Source organism: Engraulis encrasicolus, chromosome 22 (genome assembly GCF_034702125.1).
Source record: "Engraulis encrasicolus isolate BLACKSEA-1 chromosome 22, IST_EnEncr_1.0, whole genome shotgun sequence".
NCBI classification, from domain to species: Eukaryota; Metazoa; Chordata; class Actinopteri; order Clupeiformes; family Engraulidae; genus Engraulis; species Engraulis encrasicolus.
The window spans coordinates 2408407-2422548 of NC_085878.1; the positions used below are offsets into that span (position 1 = coordinate 2408407).

Consider the following 14142-nt stretch of genomic DNA (forward strand, 5'->3'; position numbering starts at 1 on the left):
TTGTACTGTACTGTACCTGCTTAGACTTCCAGACCTCCAGGACAGGCATTCCAGCAATGATGGAGTTGGGGTCCTCCTGTGCGGCGGAGTTCACTGTGTCGTTTGCTCCAATGACCATGACCAAGTCAGTCTCTGTCGACACACAGAGTAAAATGTCTTTAAGTTGTGATAAAGGCTTGTGGCAAGAACTGGTACTGCAATCAAATGACTAAAAACTGAACATCATTGTTGTTGACTCCCACATGGCAAGGCACAACAACAAACCCAAGACAGGCTTTGAAAATCTTGTGAACTTTTAAAAAAGTGTGAATACCCTGCTGGCTTCTCCATTATGAAACAAATTACTATTTCACCTTAACGTGATTTTAATCCCTGTTGACATGTCATTACTGTGTTATGATTACCTGATGCAGATGTCAAACATACAGCTGCCTTTGAACACTTTGAACATTAAAGCAGTCCCGAAAAACCACACCGTAAAGAGGTAAGCTAGCCATAGTGTTTCTCACACACACACACACATGCACACACACACACACACACACACACACACACACACACACACACACACACACACACACACACACACACACACTCTCTCTCTAACCAGAACCATGTGGCCACAAGAGCAGCGTGCTCCACAAGGTAGTCATGAAAACACGCTGTTGCTCCAAACATTGCATGTCTAAACATCATTATGTAATAAGAGCTAATTCAACTGTGATGGAGCTATTTATTATGCCGGAATCATTGCAGAGACACCTGTGTGTGGAACTCAAGCGCCTTGCTGCTACGTGTGCGGTGTTTCAGCTCAATTACTAAGTCTACATACATGCCCCAAAGCCTCCACAAAGCTAAAGGAAAAGACTTTGAATGGAGTTACACTTCACTTGACCCCCTCTCCCCCACTCGCCTCCCACTTCACATGCAGGTGAAAGGAGAAAACATTCATGTTATTACATTTGCTGCTCCCATTCTTTGGAACAATCTGCCCGACCACATCCAGAATGCCCCTTCACTGGCCATGTTTAAGCAACACCTTAAGACACATCTCTTCCTGGAGGCTTATGGCTGCTAGTTCCACAAGCACTTTCACTTACATGCATTCACACACACACTGACACACACTCACACTTTCCAACACAACACTCTGTGAAGCGTCCTTGGGTGTTTTGAAAGGCGCTATATAAAACGAAAGTATTATTATTATTATTATTATTTGACCAGGGGCGCTGACGCCTTTGGCTGGACCCTGGGCAAAGACATATGAAAGCTGCCCCCCCCTTTACATACATACAATATAATGAGAACCCAATTCGGGGCCCCTTCTCTCCTTGACAACTGACCCATTTGTCCCCCTTTGACTTTCCTGCACTTGATCACCACTTCTCCGGGCATATTAAAGGAAAAACTTCATGGCACTGCACTTGACAACCCCCTGTTTCCGCAAGTTTAAGAAGAAAAACGTATGGTAAAGCTAATATGAGGTGAATATGGCTGTTAAACTAAAGATTTTCAATACGGTAGCCAGGAAAAAGCTAACGACAGTCACCAAATCCAACAAAGTAGGATCAAGTCCAGTCTCCTAAATAGGTGTGACTTTCCCTTTGAATTCCTTAATTTTGAACACATACTAGTCTCCTATGGGGCATGGCTGCCATAGGATGACATAATTGTCATATTGATCGGGGGAAAATAACAACAAAAAAGCTCCTCATGAACAGTCTCTTCCTTATCAATCGCCTTGTCTGGTTACACTTTAACCTCCCATTTTAATGGCTTTAGACTTCGCTCCACTCCCCCCTCCACTCCTCGTTTTGATTGTCACCTGGGAAATCTTCATTAATCTCGTCCATCTCCAGCACAATGTCATAGGGAACTCCGGCCTCAGCCAGCAGCACGTTGAGTTGACCAGGCATACGTCCAGCCACGGGGTGAATGCCAAATCTGACAAGGAGAATGAGCAAATCAAACAACACTTGTTGAACATTTATTAACCTCATATCAGACCGGATTTTGGATACTTAAAGACTTTTTTGGGAAAATGGTTGTGTAAATAAAATAAACATTAAGAGAGAGTTATTTTTATTATTTCAGTCGCATTCTCATCCATCGACTCCCTTGTCTTTAGTCATTCTCTCCCCATGTCTCTCCACAAGATCAATTCCTAAACTTTCCCAAAAGATCTCTATCTTCCCCCAGCCAGCCATGTAAATACTGTCTGGAGTATCTCTACAATTGTATTACTCTTTTCCCCTTTTATTTGGGTAGCTTTGACATTTTTCACATTAAGATTATGAGCCATAGACACGTTTTGTTTTGTTTTGAATATAAATAAGATTGTTCCATTGGCTTTTCAGGGACGTTTTTATGGAACACTTTCCTGTGCTATTCCGGGAAAGAGTGGGTTTTTCATTTTTTTTTACCCTTCAGAATCAGATGACAGGCAAATCTGCCAGGCCAACTGCAACAGTTAGTTTTGTAATCTTTTTAAAGTTTTGTTTGAGGAGAGGAGAGTAGACAATACTGTGTTAATCCTCAAAGGAGCAGTGTGCAATTCTACTAGTGCATTTCCCAATGCTGCCTATTTACAATCTTTTTCATGAATATGTACTTCAATTCACAGAAATACATTTACGTAAATAAACTAAATAAACATTAAATTAATGGTCTGACAAGAGTAGGTTTTGCACACAAGATGCCTATGACTTATCATTGGCAAATGAAAATGGCGGATTTATATGGACAGGTTCCACCTATTCATATATGAAAAGTGTATATTTCCAAATCATAATGACGAAATTGAAATTGATGGTGGAATATGCATGGGAAGAGAAGGCATTTGTGAATGGGCAGCATACATTCTGAAGAATAAGTAAAGAAAAAAAACAGGTCTGTGTAATGATTATAAAAAGTTGATGCATAATAAAGTGGATGAATGGTGCAACCTTTTCTTGCTTTTCAGTTTTACATTATTAGGTCAGCACACTAAAAGGAGAAAACTCTGTTTGGGTGAAGCCTTCTCCAAACTTCATGAACCAGCCTGAATTCTGGAAATATACTAATTAGAAAATCTCACATAGGACCTATAAGGAAATTGAAAACAATTAAGGATTTATTAAGCAATGAAGGATTTTTTTCTTACCTCACACTCTTGCCCTGTTCACACAACATCTTCACCATGTCAGCAATGGGGTACTGCGCTTTGGCAGCACAAAGACCCCAACCTAGGAGAATATACAAAAAAAATGTAAATATAATTGCCAAATGACTCGATATGCCGCTATGATAGTCCTTAAAATTAATCATAAACCGGTTTGGTTTTTGGAGGGCTATCACATGACTTAGTTTTGTTGACCTTGTCACTAAAAACGATACAAAGTAACTATAAAGGCTTACAGTGGGAAAAAGTAAACAGCATAAGTAAGTTATGCTTTATACAGCAGTTGCGCCAGATAGTGGTCATAGTTCACTAATTAAAAATGTTGGGAAAAATATTCATTTTAGGTGTTAAGGTCAGAGACAAGCAGTTCACATCATAGATACACTATACTGTATGCAAACACCGCTGGTGCTCATGGCCACGCAATGTCACATGAAAAGTGTAAATAAAGTAGGAATGATGCCAAAGCGTTGGAGTTAAAGAACGCTTCACCTCACCACATTCTACAGCAAGAGACAAGTGGAATGTTACAAGTACATGTATCGAATTTTTGTTTCGTTTCAACGGCACCCCTTCTGTGTTATCACCCATGCCATACGGGGGAATGTTGACATTCACACGAAAATTCCCGGATGTCCGATTTAAAGTGAATGGTCCATACAGCCCCACTAGTATGTCCTGTTGCATAGACAGACAGGGGAGTACGATTGGGTCCGCACAGTGGGGTCTCTCTCTGATTGGGTCAGCACGGTGGGGGCTCTCTGTGATTGGATGAAGACAGAGGGCCTCCAGCCCCTGTACCTTAATGCAGAGGAATTCCAGCAGCATGGAGGTGTGCGTGCGAGGCACCATCTTTTCCCCCATGTCTGTGCCTGACCTCTGTTTCCAAATATCTGGAGAGAGGAGGTAGTGGGGGGTGGAGAGCGGTAGAGAGGGTACAGGGGGGGTAGAGGAGGGGTGACGTGGGGGTAGAGAGGGCTGCTTAATTCCATGCTGCAGGGGCAGTGGATTTGGCAGCTAAGTGGATCCCCGTGGGACAGCCTCCCCAGTTCTCCCCTCTCCTCTCCTCCCCTCCGCTCCCCTCTCTCCTCTCCTCCCCCGCGCTCCCCTCTCCTCTCCTCTCCTCCCCAACATCTGAGCCTCGAAAGGCAACTGCATCCGTCTGCTCTGCTCTGCTCTGCTGTGCAGTGCTGTGCCCTCCCCAACACATTGTTGTAATTGACTTCTTGTGCTCGCCTCGCGCCAAAGACTCGCTATGGTGGAGGGGGACTTTTGTGTGTGTGTGTGTGTGTGTCTGTGTGTGTTTGTGTCTGTGTGTGTGTGTGTGTGTGTGTGTGTGTGTGTGTGTGTGTGTGCGTTTGTGTGTTTGTGTGTGTGTGTTTCTGTGTGTTTCTGTGTGTGCGTGTGTGTGTGTGTGTGTGTGTGTGTGTGTGTGTGTGTGCGCCGTGCGTGCGTGCGTGTGTCACGGATTGTCTGTTCACTTCTGCTTCTGCCCCCCTTACACGTCTGTAACCTAATACACAACCCAAAGGTACACGTCTGTAACCTAATACACAACCCAAAGGTACACGTCTGTAACCTAATACACAACCCAAAGGTACACGTCTGTAACCTAATACACAACCCAAAGGTACACGTCTGTAACCTAATACACAACCCAAAGGTACACGTCTGTAACCTAATACACAACCCAAAGGTACACGTCTGTAACCTAATACACAACCCAAAGGCTCTGTGATCTATTAAGCTGACGTTGAGAAAACAAGCGAAAGGAAAACAAACATGTGTTCAGCACTTGCTGAAGATGTTGTCACTCTCTCTCTCTCTCTCTCTCTCTCAGAGCCTTCCCATGGTGGCCTTTTCTGCTGGACAGGACTGTATGTTCTGAGGTCGCGGCAGGACTTTGATGTGGAAAAACAAAGAAGCAACAAACAAAGCACCCAACATAAACTCCACGGCCACATGAAGGCCACTTAGCTCTTTGCCTAAAATCTTAGCAATCAATCTCATTGCACATACTACAGGTATTAACCCGTTAAAACAAGGCGTTATTAATTTGTTGTTACCAGAATGGCAATGACTTGAGTGGTAGTGCATAAAGCACAAGGCTGCTTAAGGCCCTGTGTTGTGTAGTAGTAGAGTAGTATTATGGTATTTAACCTTTCAATGATTATCACGGCGTGCCTCAGATGGTACGGCGTGCATTAAGGGGTTAAAGTGTGTGTGTCTACCTACATAGTGCAGTCACAACAAAATGCAGTACATTTGAATACTACAAAGGTTGACTGGAAATAGCAGTAATAATGTAGTGTATACTGATCAAAGGTTTGGTAGCTGCTGTCAAATGGTCTGTGCTAGATGGTGATACAGTGCATCTCAAAGCAGACTATTATCACAGCATTTAAGAATTTGGGCCGCCCGCAAAACTGAAAGAAGACGCAATTATGTGTTTGCAAAACAGTACAATATAGGTTTATATATTTTTTCTGAAACGCTACATACTGTATAATAGTACTGTAAATATAATGGCCTTATTATAATACTTTGTATTTCATTTTTCACGAAAAAGAGTTTGACTCAAGAGCAATGGTGACATGACACACCACTGCCCTCTTGTGGAAGTGTTGACGTCAGCGTTGCTCTGGGATGGAACAAACTGGGAATATTAATATCAACACCCTTGCCCCTGCCGTGGCCAACCGGTGGGGCACTCGCCTGCCGTGCGGCTGACCTGGCCCGGGTCCTTTGCCGACCCTTCCCCGTCTCTCTCCCAAATCGCTTCCTGTCTACCTCTCATACTGTCCTATCAAATAAAGTCGAAAAAGACAAAAAAAAAATCTTCAAAAAAAAAAAATATCAACAACACCCTTAGCTGTTGCTTAGTGCAGGGGTGCCATTATGGAAATGATGCAACATTACTGGGAAGAGGCTCCATTTTGATTGGTCAAAAAGATATTTCTGTCAAAAATTTCCAATGCCTGTAGGAAAGTTCCCAAAGAAGAGCATTTGTTGCCTGGCAACATCACTCAACATTCCTTGATTGTTGTACCCTCAGCTCTTCTTCTTGTGCTATTCTAAGTCGTCTTGTTTTCTCAGCTCTCCTTCTTGTGCTATTCTAAGTCGTCTTATTTGCTTGTTTGCCATTCTAAGTCGTCTTGTTTTCTAAGTCGTCTTGTATTCTAAGTCCGTACCGGGAGTGATGATGATGCTGTTAGCCTCCTTGATCATGTCAATGCTCTGCTCCACGTTCACCTCAGTGTGGGTGCCCACAATCTCCATAGGTTTGCCGCCGGCTGTGGACGATGTGCCGTAGCCGCCCAGAATCACATTTGGAAGAGACCGGTTCATGGCCTGCAAAACAAAATGGGGAAAAAAGGGGGAAAGCCATATTCATGGCCGTTAGCAGCTTTGATCTGGCCCAGGCCAACGTCATCAATTTTATTTACTCCAAAGGGGTGTCTCGCCTTTAGGTTTGTAGCCGGGAGGGTGCGTAGGTTCCACAAAGCAAGCCAATGAAGCAACAAGGGGGAACTCGCACACCACTGACACTGATGATGGTCTGAAGGACCGAAAACGTTTTGCATTCACTGGGTAGCACCTTCTTTATTTTCCTTATGCATTAAAATTCTTTATGCTTCGGCATCAAACACTTTGGCACTTCACCGAAAACGTTTTGCACTTCACTGGGTAGTGGGTAGTACCTTCTTTATTTTCCTTATGTATTAAAATTCTTTATGCATCGGCATCAGTGGCATGTGAGTTCCTCCTTGCTGCTTCATTTTAATACTTTCAAAATTAGCTTTCAAAAGGGGCATTTTTTGTCCAGTAGGGCAAAGGGGCAGGTGCTTTAGCACCACCTCGTCCCTATCTGTGCACGCCTATGGTAAGGAGGACCCAATTCTGTGTCCCCCGTCTCCCTGAGCCCGGAACAACTGAACCAGAGAGAGTAGAGAGAGAGAGGTTCCATTGGCCCATTGTTTCAGGGTTCTATTATTGCAAGGGGGAGGGGGGAGGATCCCCCTTTAGGCAGACCTAGGCAGACCTAAGGACTGTTCTATTTAATGCTAGGAGTATTATGACACGCCCCTTTAGGCAGACCGGAACCTGGTCATGTTAGGTGCCCATAGCAACCTATTACATTGGCATATCTCTATATACTTAAAGAATCTCTGACTGAACCCTTTGCCCCCTCCCTCCCGTTGCCCACTTCCCTGCCCATATTTGTCAGTGTGAATCAATGGTCTGAAAAACAGTGACTCAGTGTCTGAGTCAAAAACGGGAATTTACTCCTCAAGGATGGAATCTCCTCATGAGTCCAGTCATAACACTTGCAGACGGTGAAGAAATCTGCTTTTCTCTGACAGGAAACGTCAGCCAGGCTGCCAATGCTTTCATTCTCCAAATTGCTCTGAATTTGTCAGACACCTTGTCAACACATCTGTCATCCCCTAAACCAAAACCACATTGTCTAAAAAAACCCACTTCAATTACCGTGAGCCTTTTAAGTGGCTCGATACTACACTTTCTATGTTAATGAATCATCATCGTAAATCGGTACATGGTTACATGACTCATTCTAGGGGTGAATGAATACTCTCTCGGCCACCCCAGTAGTTTGTAGGGGGAAACCATGCCTGGAAGCTGTCTGCTGGTCACCCAGGGGTTTACAATGTATTACAGAATACATGCATTACAATCAGGGCTCTAAATTAACGCCCGCTAGCTGGCCAAATGCTGGTGAAATTTCAGGTTGACGGTAAAACCAGTTGACCAATGAAGATACTTGTGTTGGAAGGAAAGTGGCAGTTTTTTTGTTTACTTGTACATTTACTTTTGACACCTATGTGTTAGGGCTGTAACGATACTGTATCGAACCAAGAAATCGTGATACACAGTCTCACGATACTGTATCGTGGTGCAAAAAAGCCGTATCGTGATACGCCCTTTCAAAGCTCTGTTACACTTCAGTCCATAAAACAAAAGTAAAATATATATCGAACCGTAGGACAAAAATCGTGACACAAACCGAATCGTGAGTTGAGTGTATCGTTACAGCCCGCTAGCTGGCCAAATGCTGGTGAAATTTCAGTTTGACGGTAAAACCAGTTGACCAATGAAGATACTTGTGTTGGAAGGAAAGTGGCACGTTTTTTTGTTTACTTGTACATTTCCTTTTGAAACCTACGTGTACATTATCTCCATGCCATTACTCACCACACACATGATGTAAGACAGGATGGCTCCGGAGGAGCCAATCAGAGCGCCGACGATGGTCATGAGGTTGTTGTCCAAGAGGAAGCCCTCGGCACACAGGGCCCAGCCGGAGTAGCTGTTGAGCACCGTGATGACCACGGGCATGTCAGCGCCCCCTATGGCCGCCGTCAGCGTCACGCCCTGGGAGAGGGGGAGGTAGAGTAGAGTACAGAGTAACTTTATTGATCCCTGGGGAGAAATGAATGTGTCGTATAAAGGGACACTGTGTGAGATTTTTAGTTGTTTATTTCCAGAATTCATGCTGCCCATTCACTAATGTTACCTTTTTCATGAATACTTACCACCACCATCAAATTGTAAGTATTCATTATGACTGAAAAAATTGCACTTTTCATACATGAAAAGGGGGATCTTCTCCATGGTCCGCCATTTTGAATTTCCAAAAATAGCCATTTTTAGCTGCAAAAATGACTCTACTTGGACCATACTATAAAATATTTGTTTATTACTTAGTAAACTTTAATGAAAAGATCAAATTTGGCAATAGGCAGCCCAGTTTCAATGAGCAGCATAGTTGCAGTACCTTTTTTGACCATTTCCTGCACAGTGTCCCTTTAAGTAGATTACATAAATACACATAATGCCCACATGGACATGGACATTTCAAGACACATGTAAGACAGGTACAGTAATAGTCAGGGAGGGGAAAAAAAGAAAGACCACAGAAGTGAGTGGACTCGTTTAAATTCCTAGGAGTACACATCTCTGCTGATCTCTCCTGGTCAATGAACACCTCAGCTCTGGTAAAAAAAAAAAAAAAAAGCCCCAATAGCGATTAGAAGAAAGTAGAGATGCACCGGATCCTGATTTTTAGGATCCTGCCGGATACCGGATCCACTGCTTAAGATCCTGCCGGATCCGGAACCGGATACCGGATCCTACGAAAGGGTTGAAACACATAGCCTACTCACACACGTGGGCCCTTTTTTATCACGTTGGCTCAAACTATTTTGACTTAAAAGCCTCGGCTACCGGATCCTGGATCCTGGAACCGGATCCGGATAGTCTGAAAAAACCCTATTATCCTGCCGGATCCGGAACCGGATCTTGGATCCTGTACATCTCTAAAAGAAAGAACATCTGGACTCAAGCTTGTTGGTGACCTTTTACGTTCCACCATAGAGAGCCTGCTGACCTACGCAGTGTCAGTGTGGCACTCAAGTTGCACTGAGGCTGACAGGAAGAGACTGCAGAGGGTGACCAAAACAGCAAACAAAATCAAAGGCTGTCCCCTGCCTCCCATAGCCACCATCTACAACTCCCACTGCCTAAGTAGAGCCAAGAGTATCATTAAAGACTCCTCGCACCCTGCTTTCAGCCTGATCTCCAAAAATTCTGTGCTCATGGACACGGATGTTAAGGACACGAAATCCGTGTCCAGGAGCACGGATTTTGCCCAAATTCTGTGCTCCTGGACACAGAATTTTTTTTTTGTGATGGGCACACGGAAGTGCTTTCTATGTTCCCACAGCACTGTGTTAACTCTATCATTAGAAAATACATACCAAATTCTAATCCTAAACAAAATAATGCTATAGCAATTTAACGTGTGCCTGACCAAAACATTCCCTAACCTTAACCTGTCATTAAAGACATATTTTTGAGAAATACCTTTTCAAGTTGGTTAATAGGCTACCAAATTCATATAATGAATGAAAGAATACTAGCTGTGCCCAGACCAAAACAATCCCTAACCCTAACCTGTCAGTAAGAAATGTTTTTTGAGAAAAGGAAATTGAAATTAGAAAAATCCTGAGGAAACACAAGGCTGTGGAAACATAGAACTGTGGGAGTATAGAGAGAGCACTTCTGTGTGTCCATCACGGAAAATCATTTCCTGTCCAAAAGCACAGAATTTTGGCAAAATCCGTGCTCCTGGACACGGATTTCGTGTCCTTAACATCCGTCTCCAGGAGCACGGAATTTTTGGAGATCATGTTGCTGGCTTCCATCTCCTCGCACTGTTGCCCTCTGGCAGGCGCTTCAAGTCATTACCAGCCAGAACCAATAGAATTTGCACTTTGTCTAATGATAATAAAAGGCTTTCTATTTCTATTTCTATTCTATTCCATTCTCTTGCAGCCTTCAAGAAGCAAGTAAAGACTCTCCTCTTTCGTGACTATCTACTAGACTAATGCTTGAGCAGCCCTAGCCCCAGGCTTGACTCTTGACATGTGTATGGGTGTGTGTGTGTGTACTCTACTTTAAAAAAAAAACTATCTAACTCTTCTTTGCATCTGCACTTCTGTATGTTCTGTATATTTCCTGTGCACCTTGTATCTCCTAGTGTTGGTCATGATTTATGTCCTCGTTTGTAAGTCGCTTTGGTTATAAAGTGTCTGCCAAATGCAATGTAATGTAATGTAATGTAATGTAATATTACTGGTCCAGTCCTACTTACCATGATGGTGGAGAGGCCGGAGACTCCCATGAGGCAGCCCATGCCGGTGGTGTAGCTGTCGGTGAGCATGAATGGGATGATGCCGCCCATGGAGGCAGCCATCAGGCCGGCGTTCATCATGTGGCGGCCAGGCAGCATCAATGGGGCAGAGTTCAGAACACCTGAACACCACAATGGATGGATATTACTAATTAGTTTATTTATTTTTTAATTCTTTTTTTATGGTCTTTTTGACTTGAATGTATAGATAGGACAGTGAAGATGGACAGGAAGTGAGTGTGGAGAGTGAGATGGGTAAGGGTTGGGGAATGACCCCGATCGGATTCGAACCTGGGTGCCCCTGGGCATGCAATTAGCTGTTACCAAAATGGATTGATCAATTCGTAATGTACACTCGCCTCCAAAAGACTTGTCGCCTATCCATCTGTTTGGAATAACAGCTAATAACCTGACTTTCAATTAATCACTTGGCTTCAGAAGTCACTCATATGAAAGCTACAACCCTCCCGAATGAAAATGTATGTACAAAAATAAATTTCATGCACCAACTAAAGATTGACCCTTTATTGAATATGCTGCTGGTGTGTGAGGGCTTTTATCATTGATTACATCATGAAGTTAAAAATGTATTGCTCTACGAATAGCAAATATGTCACCATCTCTCATTGAACTCCATTGATTTTCATTGTGTTGCTTTCCATGATCACAATGACCCTAAACATACACCTAAGGCCAAGGTTGATTTTCTGGAGAGGTGAGAGTGATTCAGTGATTAAGTATGACACCCAATCTGCGTATTTGAAGTGTTTTGAAGTGACTCATGTGACTTTTGAAGCTCATTTTCACATTATGTTCGATAGGCGACAAAACTTTTGTCTTGTGAAAATCTGCCCTGTCTGTGGTCATTAAAGGGTCAATCTTTCTTTGGTGTATGAAATTTATTTTTGTACATTCATTTTCATTTGAGAGGGTTGTAGCTTTCATATGAGTGACTTCTGAAGCCAAGTGATTAATTGAAAGTCAGGTTATTAGCTGTTATTCCAAACAGATGAGTAGGCGACAAATCTTTTGGAGGCGAGTGTATTACTAAAGGCCCTGTGCACTGTAGTAGTGTTGTAGTACTACCGTATGGTAATAACGTTTTTTCAGGGACTATTACAGAGTTCCACTGGTGGAACGGCATGTTTTAAAGGGCTTCTTGATTGACAGACTGATTGATCTGTTCTGTCAATTTAAGAGGAAAGTCAGTTTGAGGCAAAGTGTGAATATGCCTGCCAAATGTCTGCAATTTAACAAGGCCCAGAATGTCCAATAATAGCATGTGTTGGCCAAGCAGGAACAGTGGGGCAGAGGTTAGAATAATTGGCACAATGGATTATTATTGATTAACTGATTGATTGATTGATTGATTCACTCAGTCATGGAGTGATTCCTTATTTGATTTGATTTGGCCAGTTCCATTTTAAAACAGCCTGTTTGCTATAATACTGCCAAGTACTGTACGAACTGCAATGTCCTTTTAAAAGTGAAGTCAGGCCCTGGCCATGGCTCAATCGGTTTAGGCATGGACCCGTTTTGCCTGGGACCAGTGTTCCATTCCGGTCCGGGGTCATTTCCCAATCCTCCCCTGTCTCTGTGTTCCACTAGCTTCCTGTCGCAATCTCACACTGTCCCATCATCAGATAATTCAAATTCTTTGTATGACCAGTGCATGTAAAGAAATTGACAATAAAACCTACTTGACTTGACTTGAGATAAAGGCATAAAAGTCACTGATAAACATATAAAGTTAAGTCAGGATAACACAAACTGTGGAAATGTGCCTGGTGGCCCGAAAGCCTCCAATTTCAGAAGGCCCATAATGCGTTGTGACAGCCTGGGAGAACAAATTACTAGCACTAAACGGCATATTCTGGGAAGCCTCTTTAGGTGAGTTAAGTCAAGGAAATCTTTATAGACACAAGCTGAACGTGATTTGTTGAGTGACTGGACCACAGAGAGGGCTGATTGCAGCAGAGTTGAGGAGGCCTATCTGTGGTAAGCCAGAGCCTCAGACGACCTTCCAGCTGGCTGTGGCAAGACGCCTCGACATTTATCCTCTCATTGCGTGCTGGAGTCGAGGACATGACAAGTGTATAGTGGAGGGGGGAGAGGGGGGACTATCACATGCCAAAACTAGAGAATCATCCCCAGATCATTATACTTAAATAAGGAGAGATGCCGGAAATGATATGGGGTGGCAGATCCCGGATTTCAGTGTTTTTGTGTCGTCCTGTATTATTTTTCCAACAGGGGAGGGCATGAACGGCTTCTCTTATGCCAGCTTTTCAAATCTCTTAATCTCTTTTGGGCATTTAAGTAATCAGTTACTCATGTCATGTCACCTTGCCTACAAGAGTGCTTATTTATTTTTCCCACGTTAAATACCAGACATTCCTGTACTCAGGGGGAAACAAATTGAAATACAACACCAATGGCTCTATTTGTCAGCTGTTAGGAGAGACAAGCAGGACACGAATATTCACTACACACTTTCCTCGGCACAAATGTGACTATCAACAGTGTTTCAAATAGCGTGTCTTTGTCTGAGTGAACAAACTATCTCATCACGCTACCTGTTAAAGGCGTCGAGATGAGTATGACTCAGCACATTTACAGTACATACATGTCAGCCAGACTCTATGGCATGATGTGTATGTATGTGTGTACTCTATTTAAAGGGACACTCCACCCATTTGCATTAGGCTGTCCATTGCTAGACACCCAGTCATACTTCTGAATGGTCGTGCAACAGTCTCTCAATTCCCCCTGAGACAGGAGAAATCCGCATTCACCTCTTAACACTTCCTCCTACAATGATGTAAAAATCGTCATTTTGCATCATTGTAGGAGGAAGTGTAAGAGAGGTGGATTTCTGTTGAGACTACAAGCCTTTTTCCCACCCTTTCAACCTCGCCCATAGGGGGTTGGACCTAATGCGCTAACAGACCTATCACAGATCAGTGTGCCAGTGCTTTTGAAATCACTGGCATTGAGGCTCCAGTAAGTCACTGGCAGTGCTTCCTGGGTGTGGCCTGTGGAACTTGAGCATTGCAATGCATTATGGGGATTGTGGTCACAAATCCACAAGCACTAAAAATAAATGTTCTGCCTTTTCTCGGCCAAGAAGGCATCAAATTAGAAATGTATGCTACTATTCTACTACATATATGACCTGGGCAATTCTTTTGCCCCAAGGGCCACATTCGGTGAAGAATATTGACTGAAGGGCCAGATTTCGCTGGCAATTTGCCCCGTGTCAATA

General features: G+C 43.3%; 1 protein-coding gene across 4 annotated transcripts in view; it reads right to left on the reverse strand.

Annotated features, from left to right (window-relative positions):
• Positions 1–14142, reverse strand: part of LOC134438719 (NAD(P) transhydrogenase, mitochondrial-like) — a 46565-nt gene that overhangs the window by 2162 nt on the left and 30261 nt on the right. For all 4 annotated transcript variants that reach the window (XM_063188354.1, XM_063188353.1, XM_063188352.1 and 1 more), the window contains 6 exons: positions 10839–10999; positions 8378–8557; positions 6355–6514; positions 3146–3227; positions 1829–1947; positions 17–132 (listed from right to left, as the gene is read on the reverse strand). In XM_063188354.1, coding sequence (XP_063044424.1) covers positions 17–132; positions 1829–1947; positions 3146–3227; positions 6355–6514; positions 8378–8557; positions 10839–10999 — 818 coding nt within the window. The remainder of the gene's footprint in view (positions 1–16; positions 133–1828; positions 1948–3145; positions 3228–6354; positions 6515–8377; positions 8558–10838; positions 11000–14142) is intronic.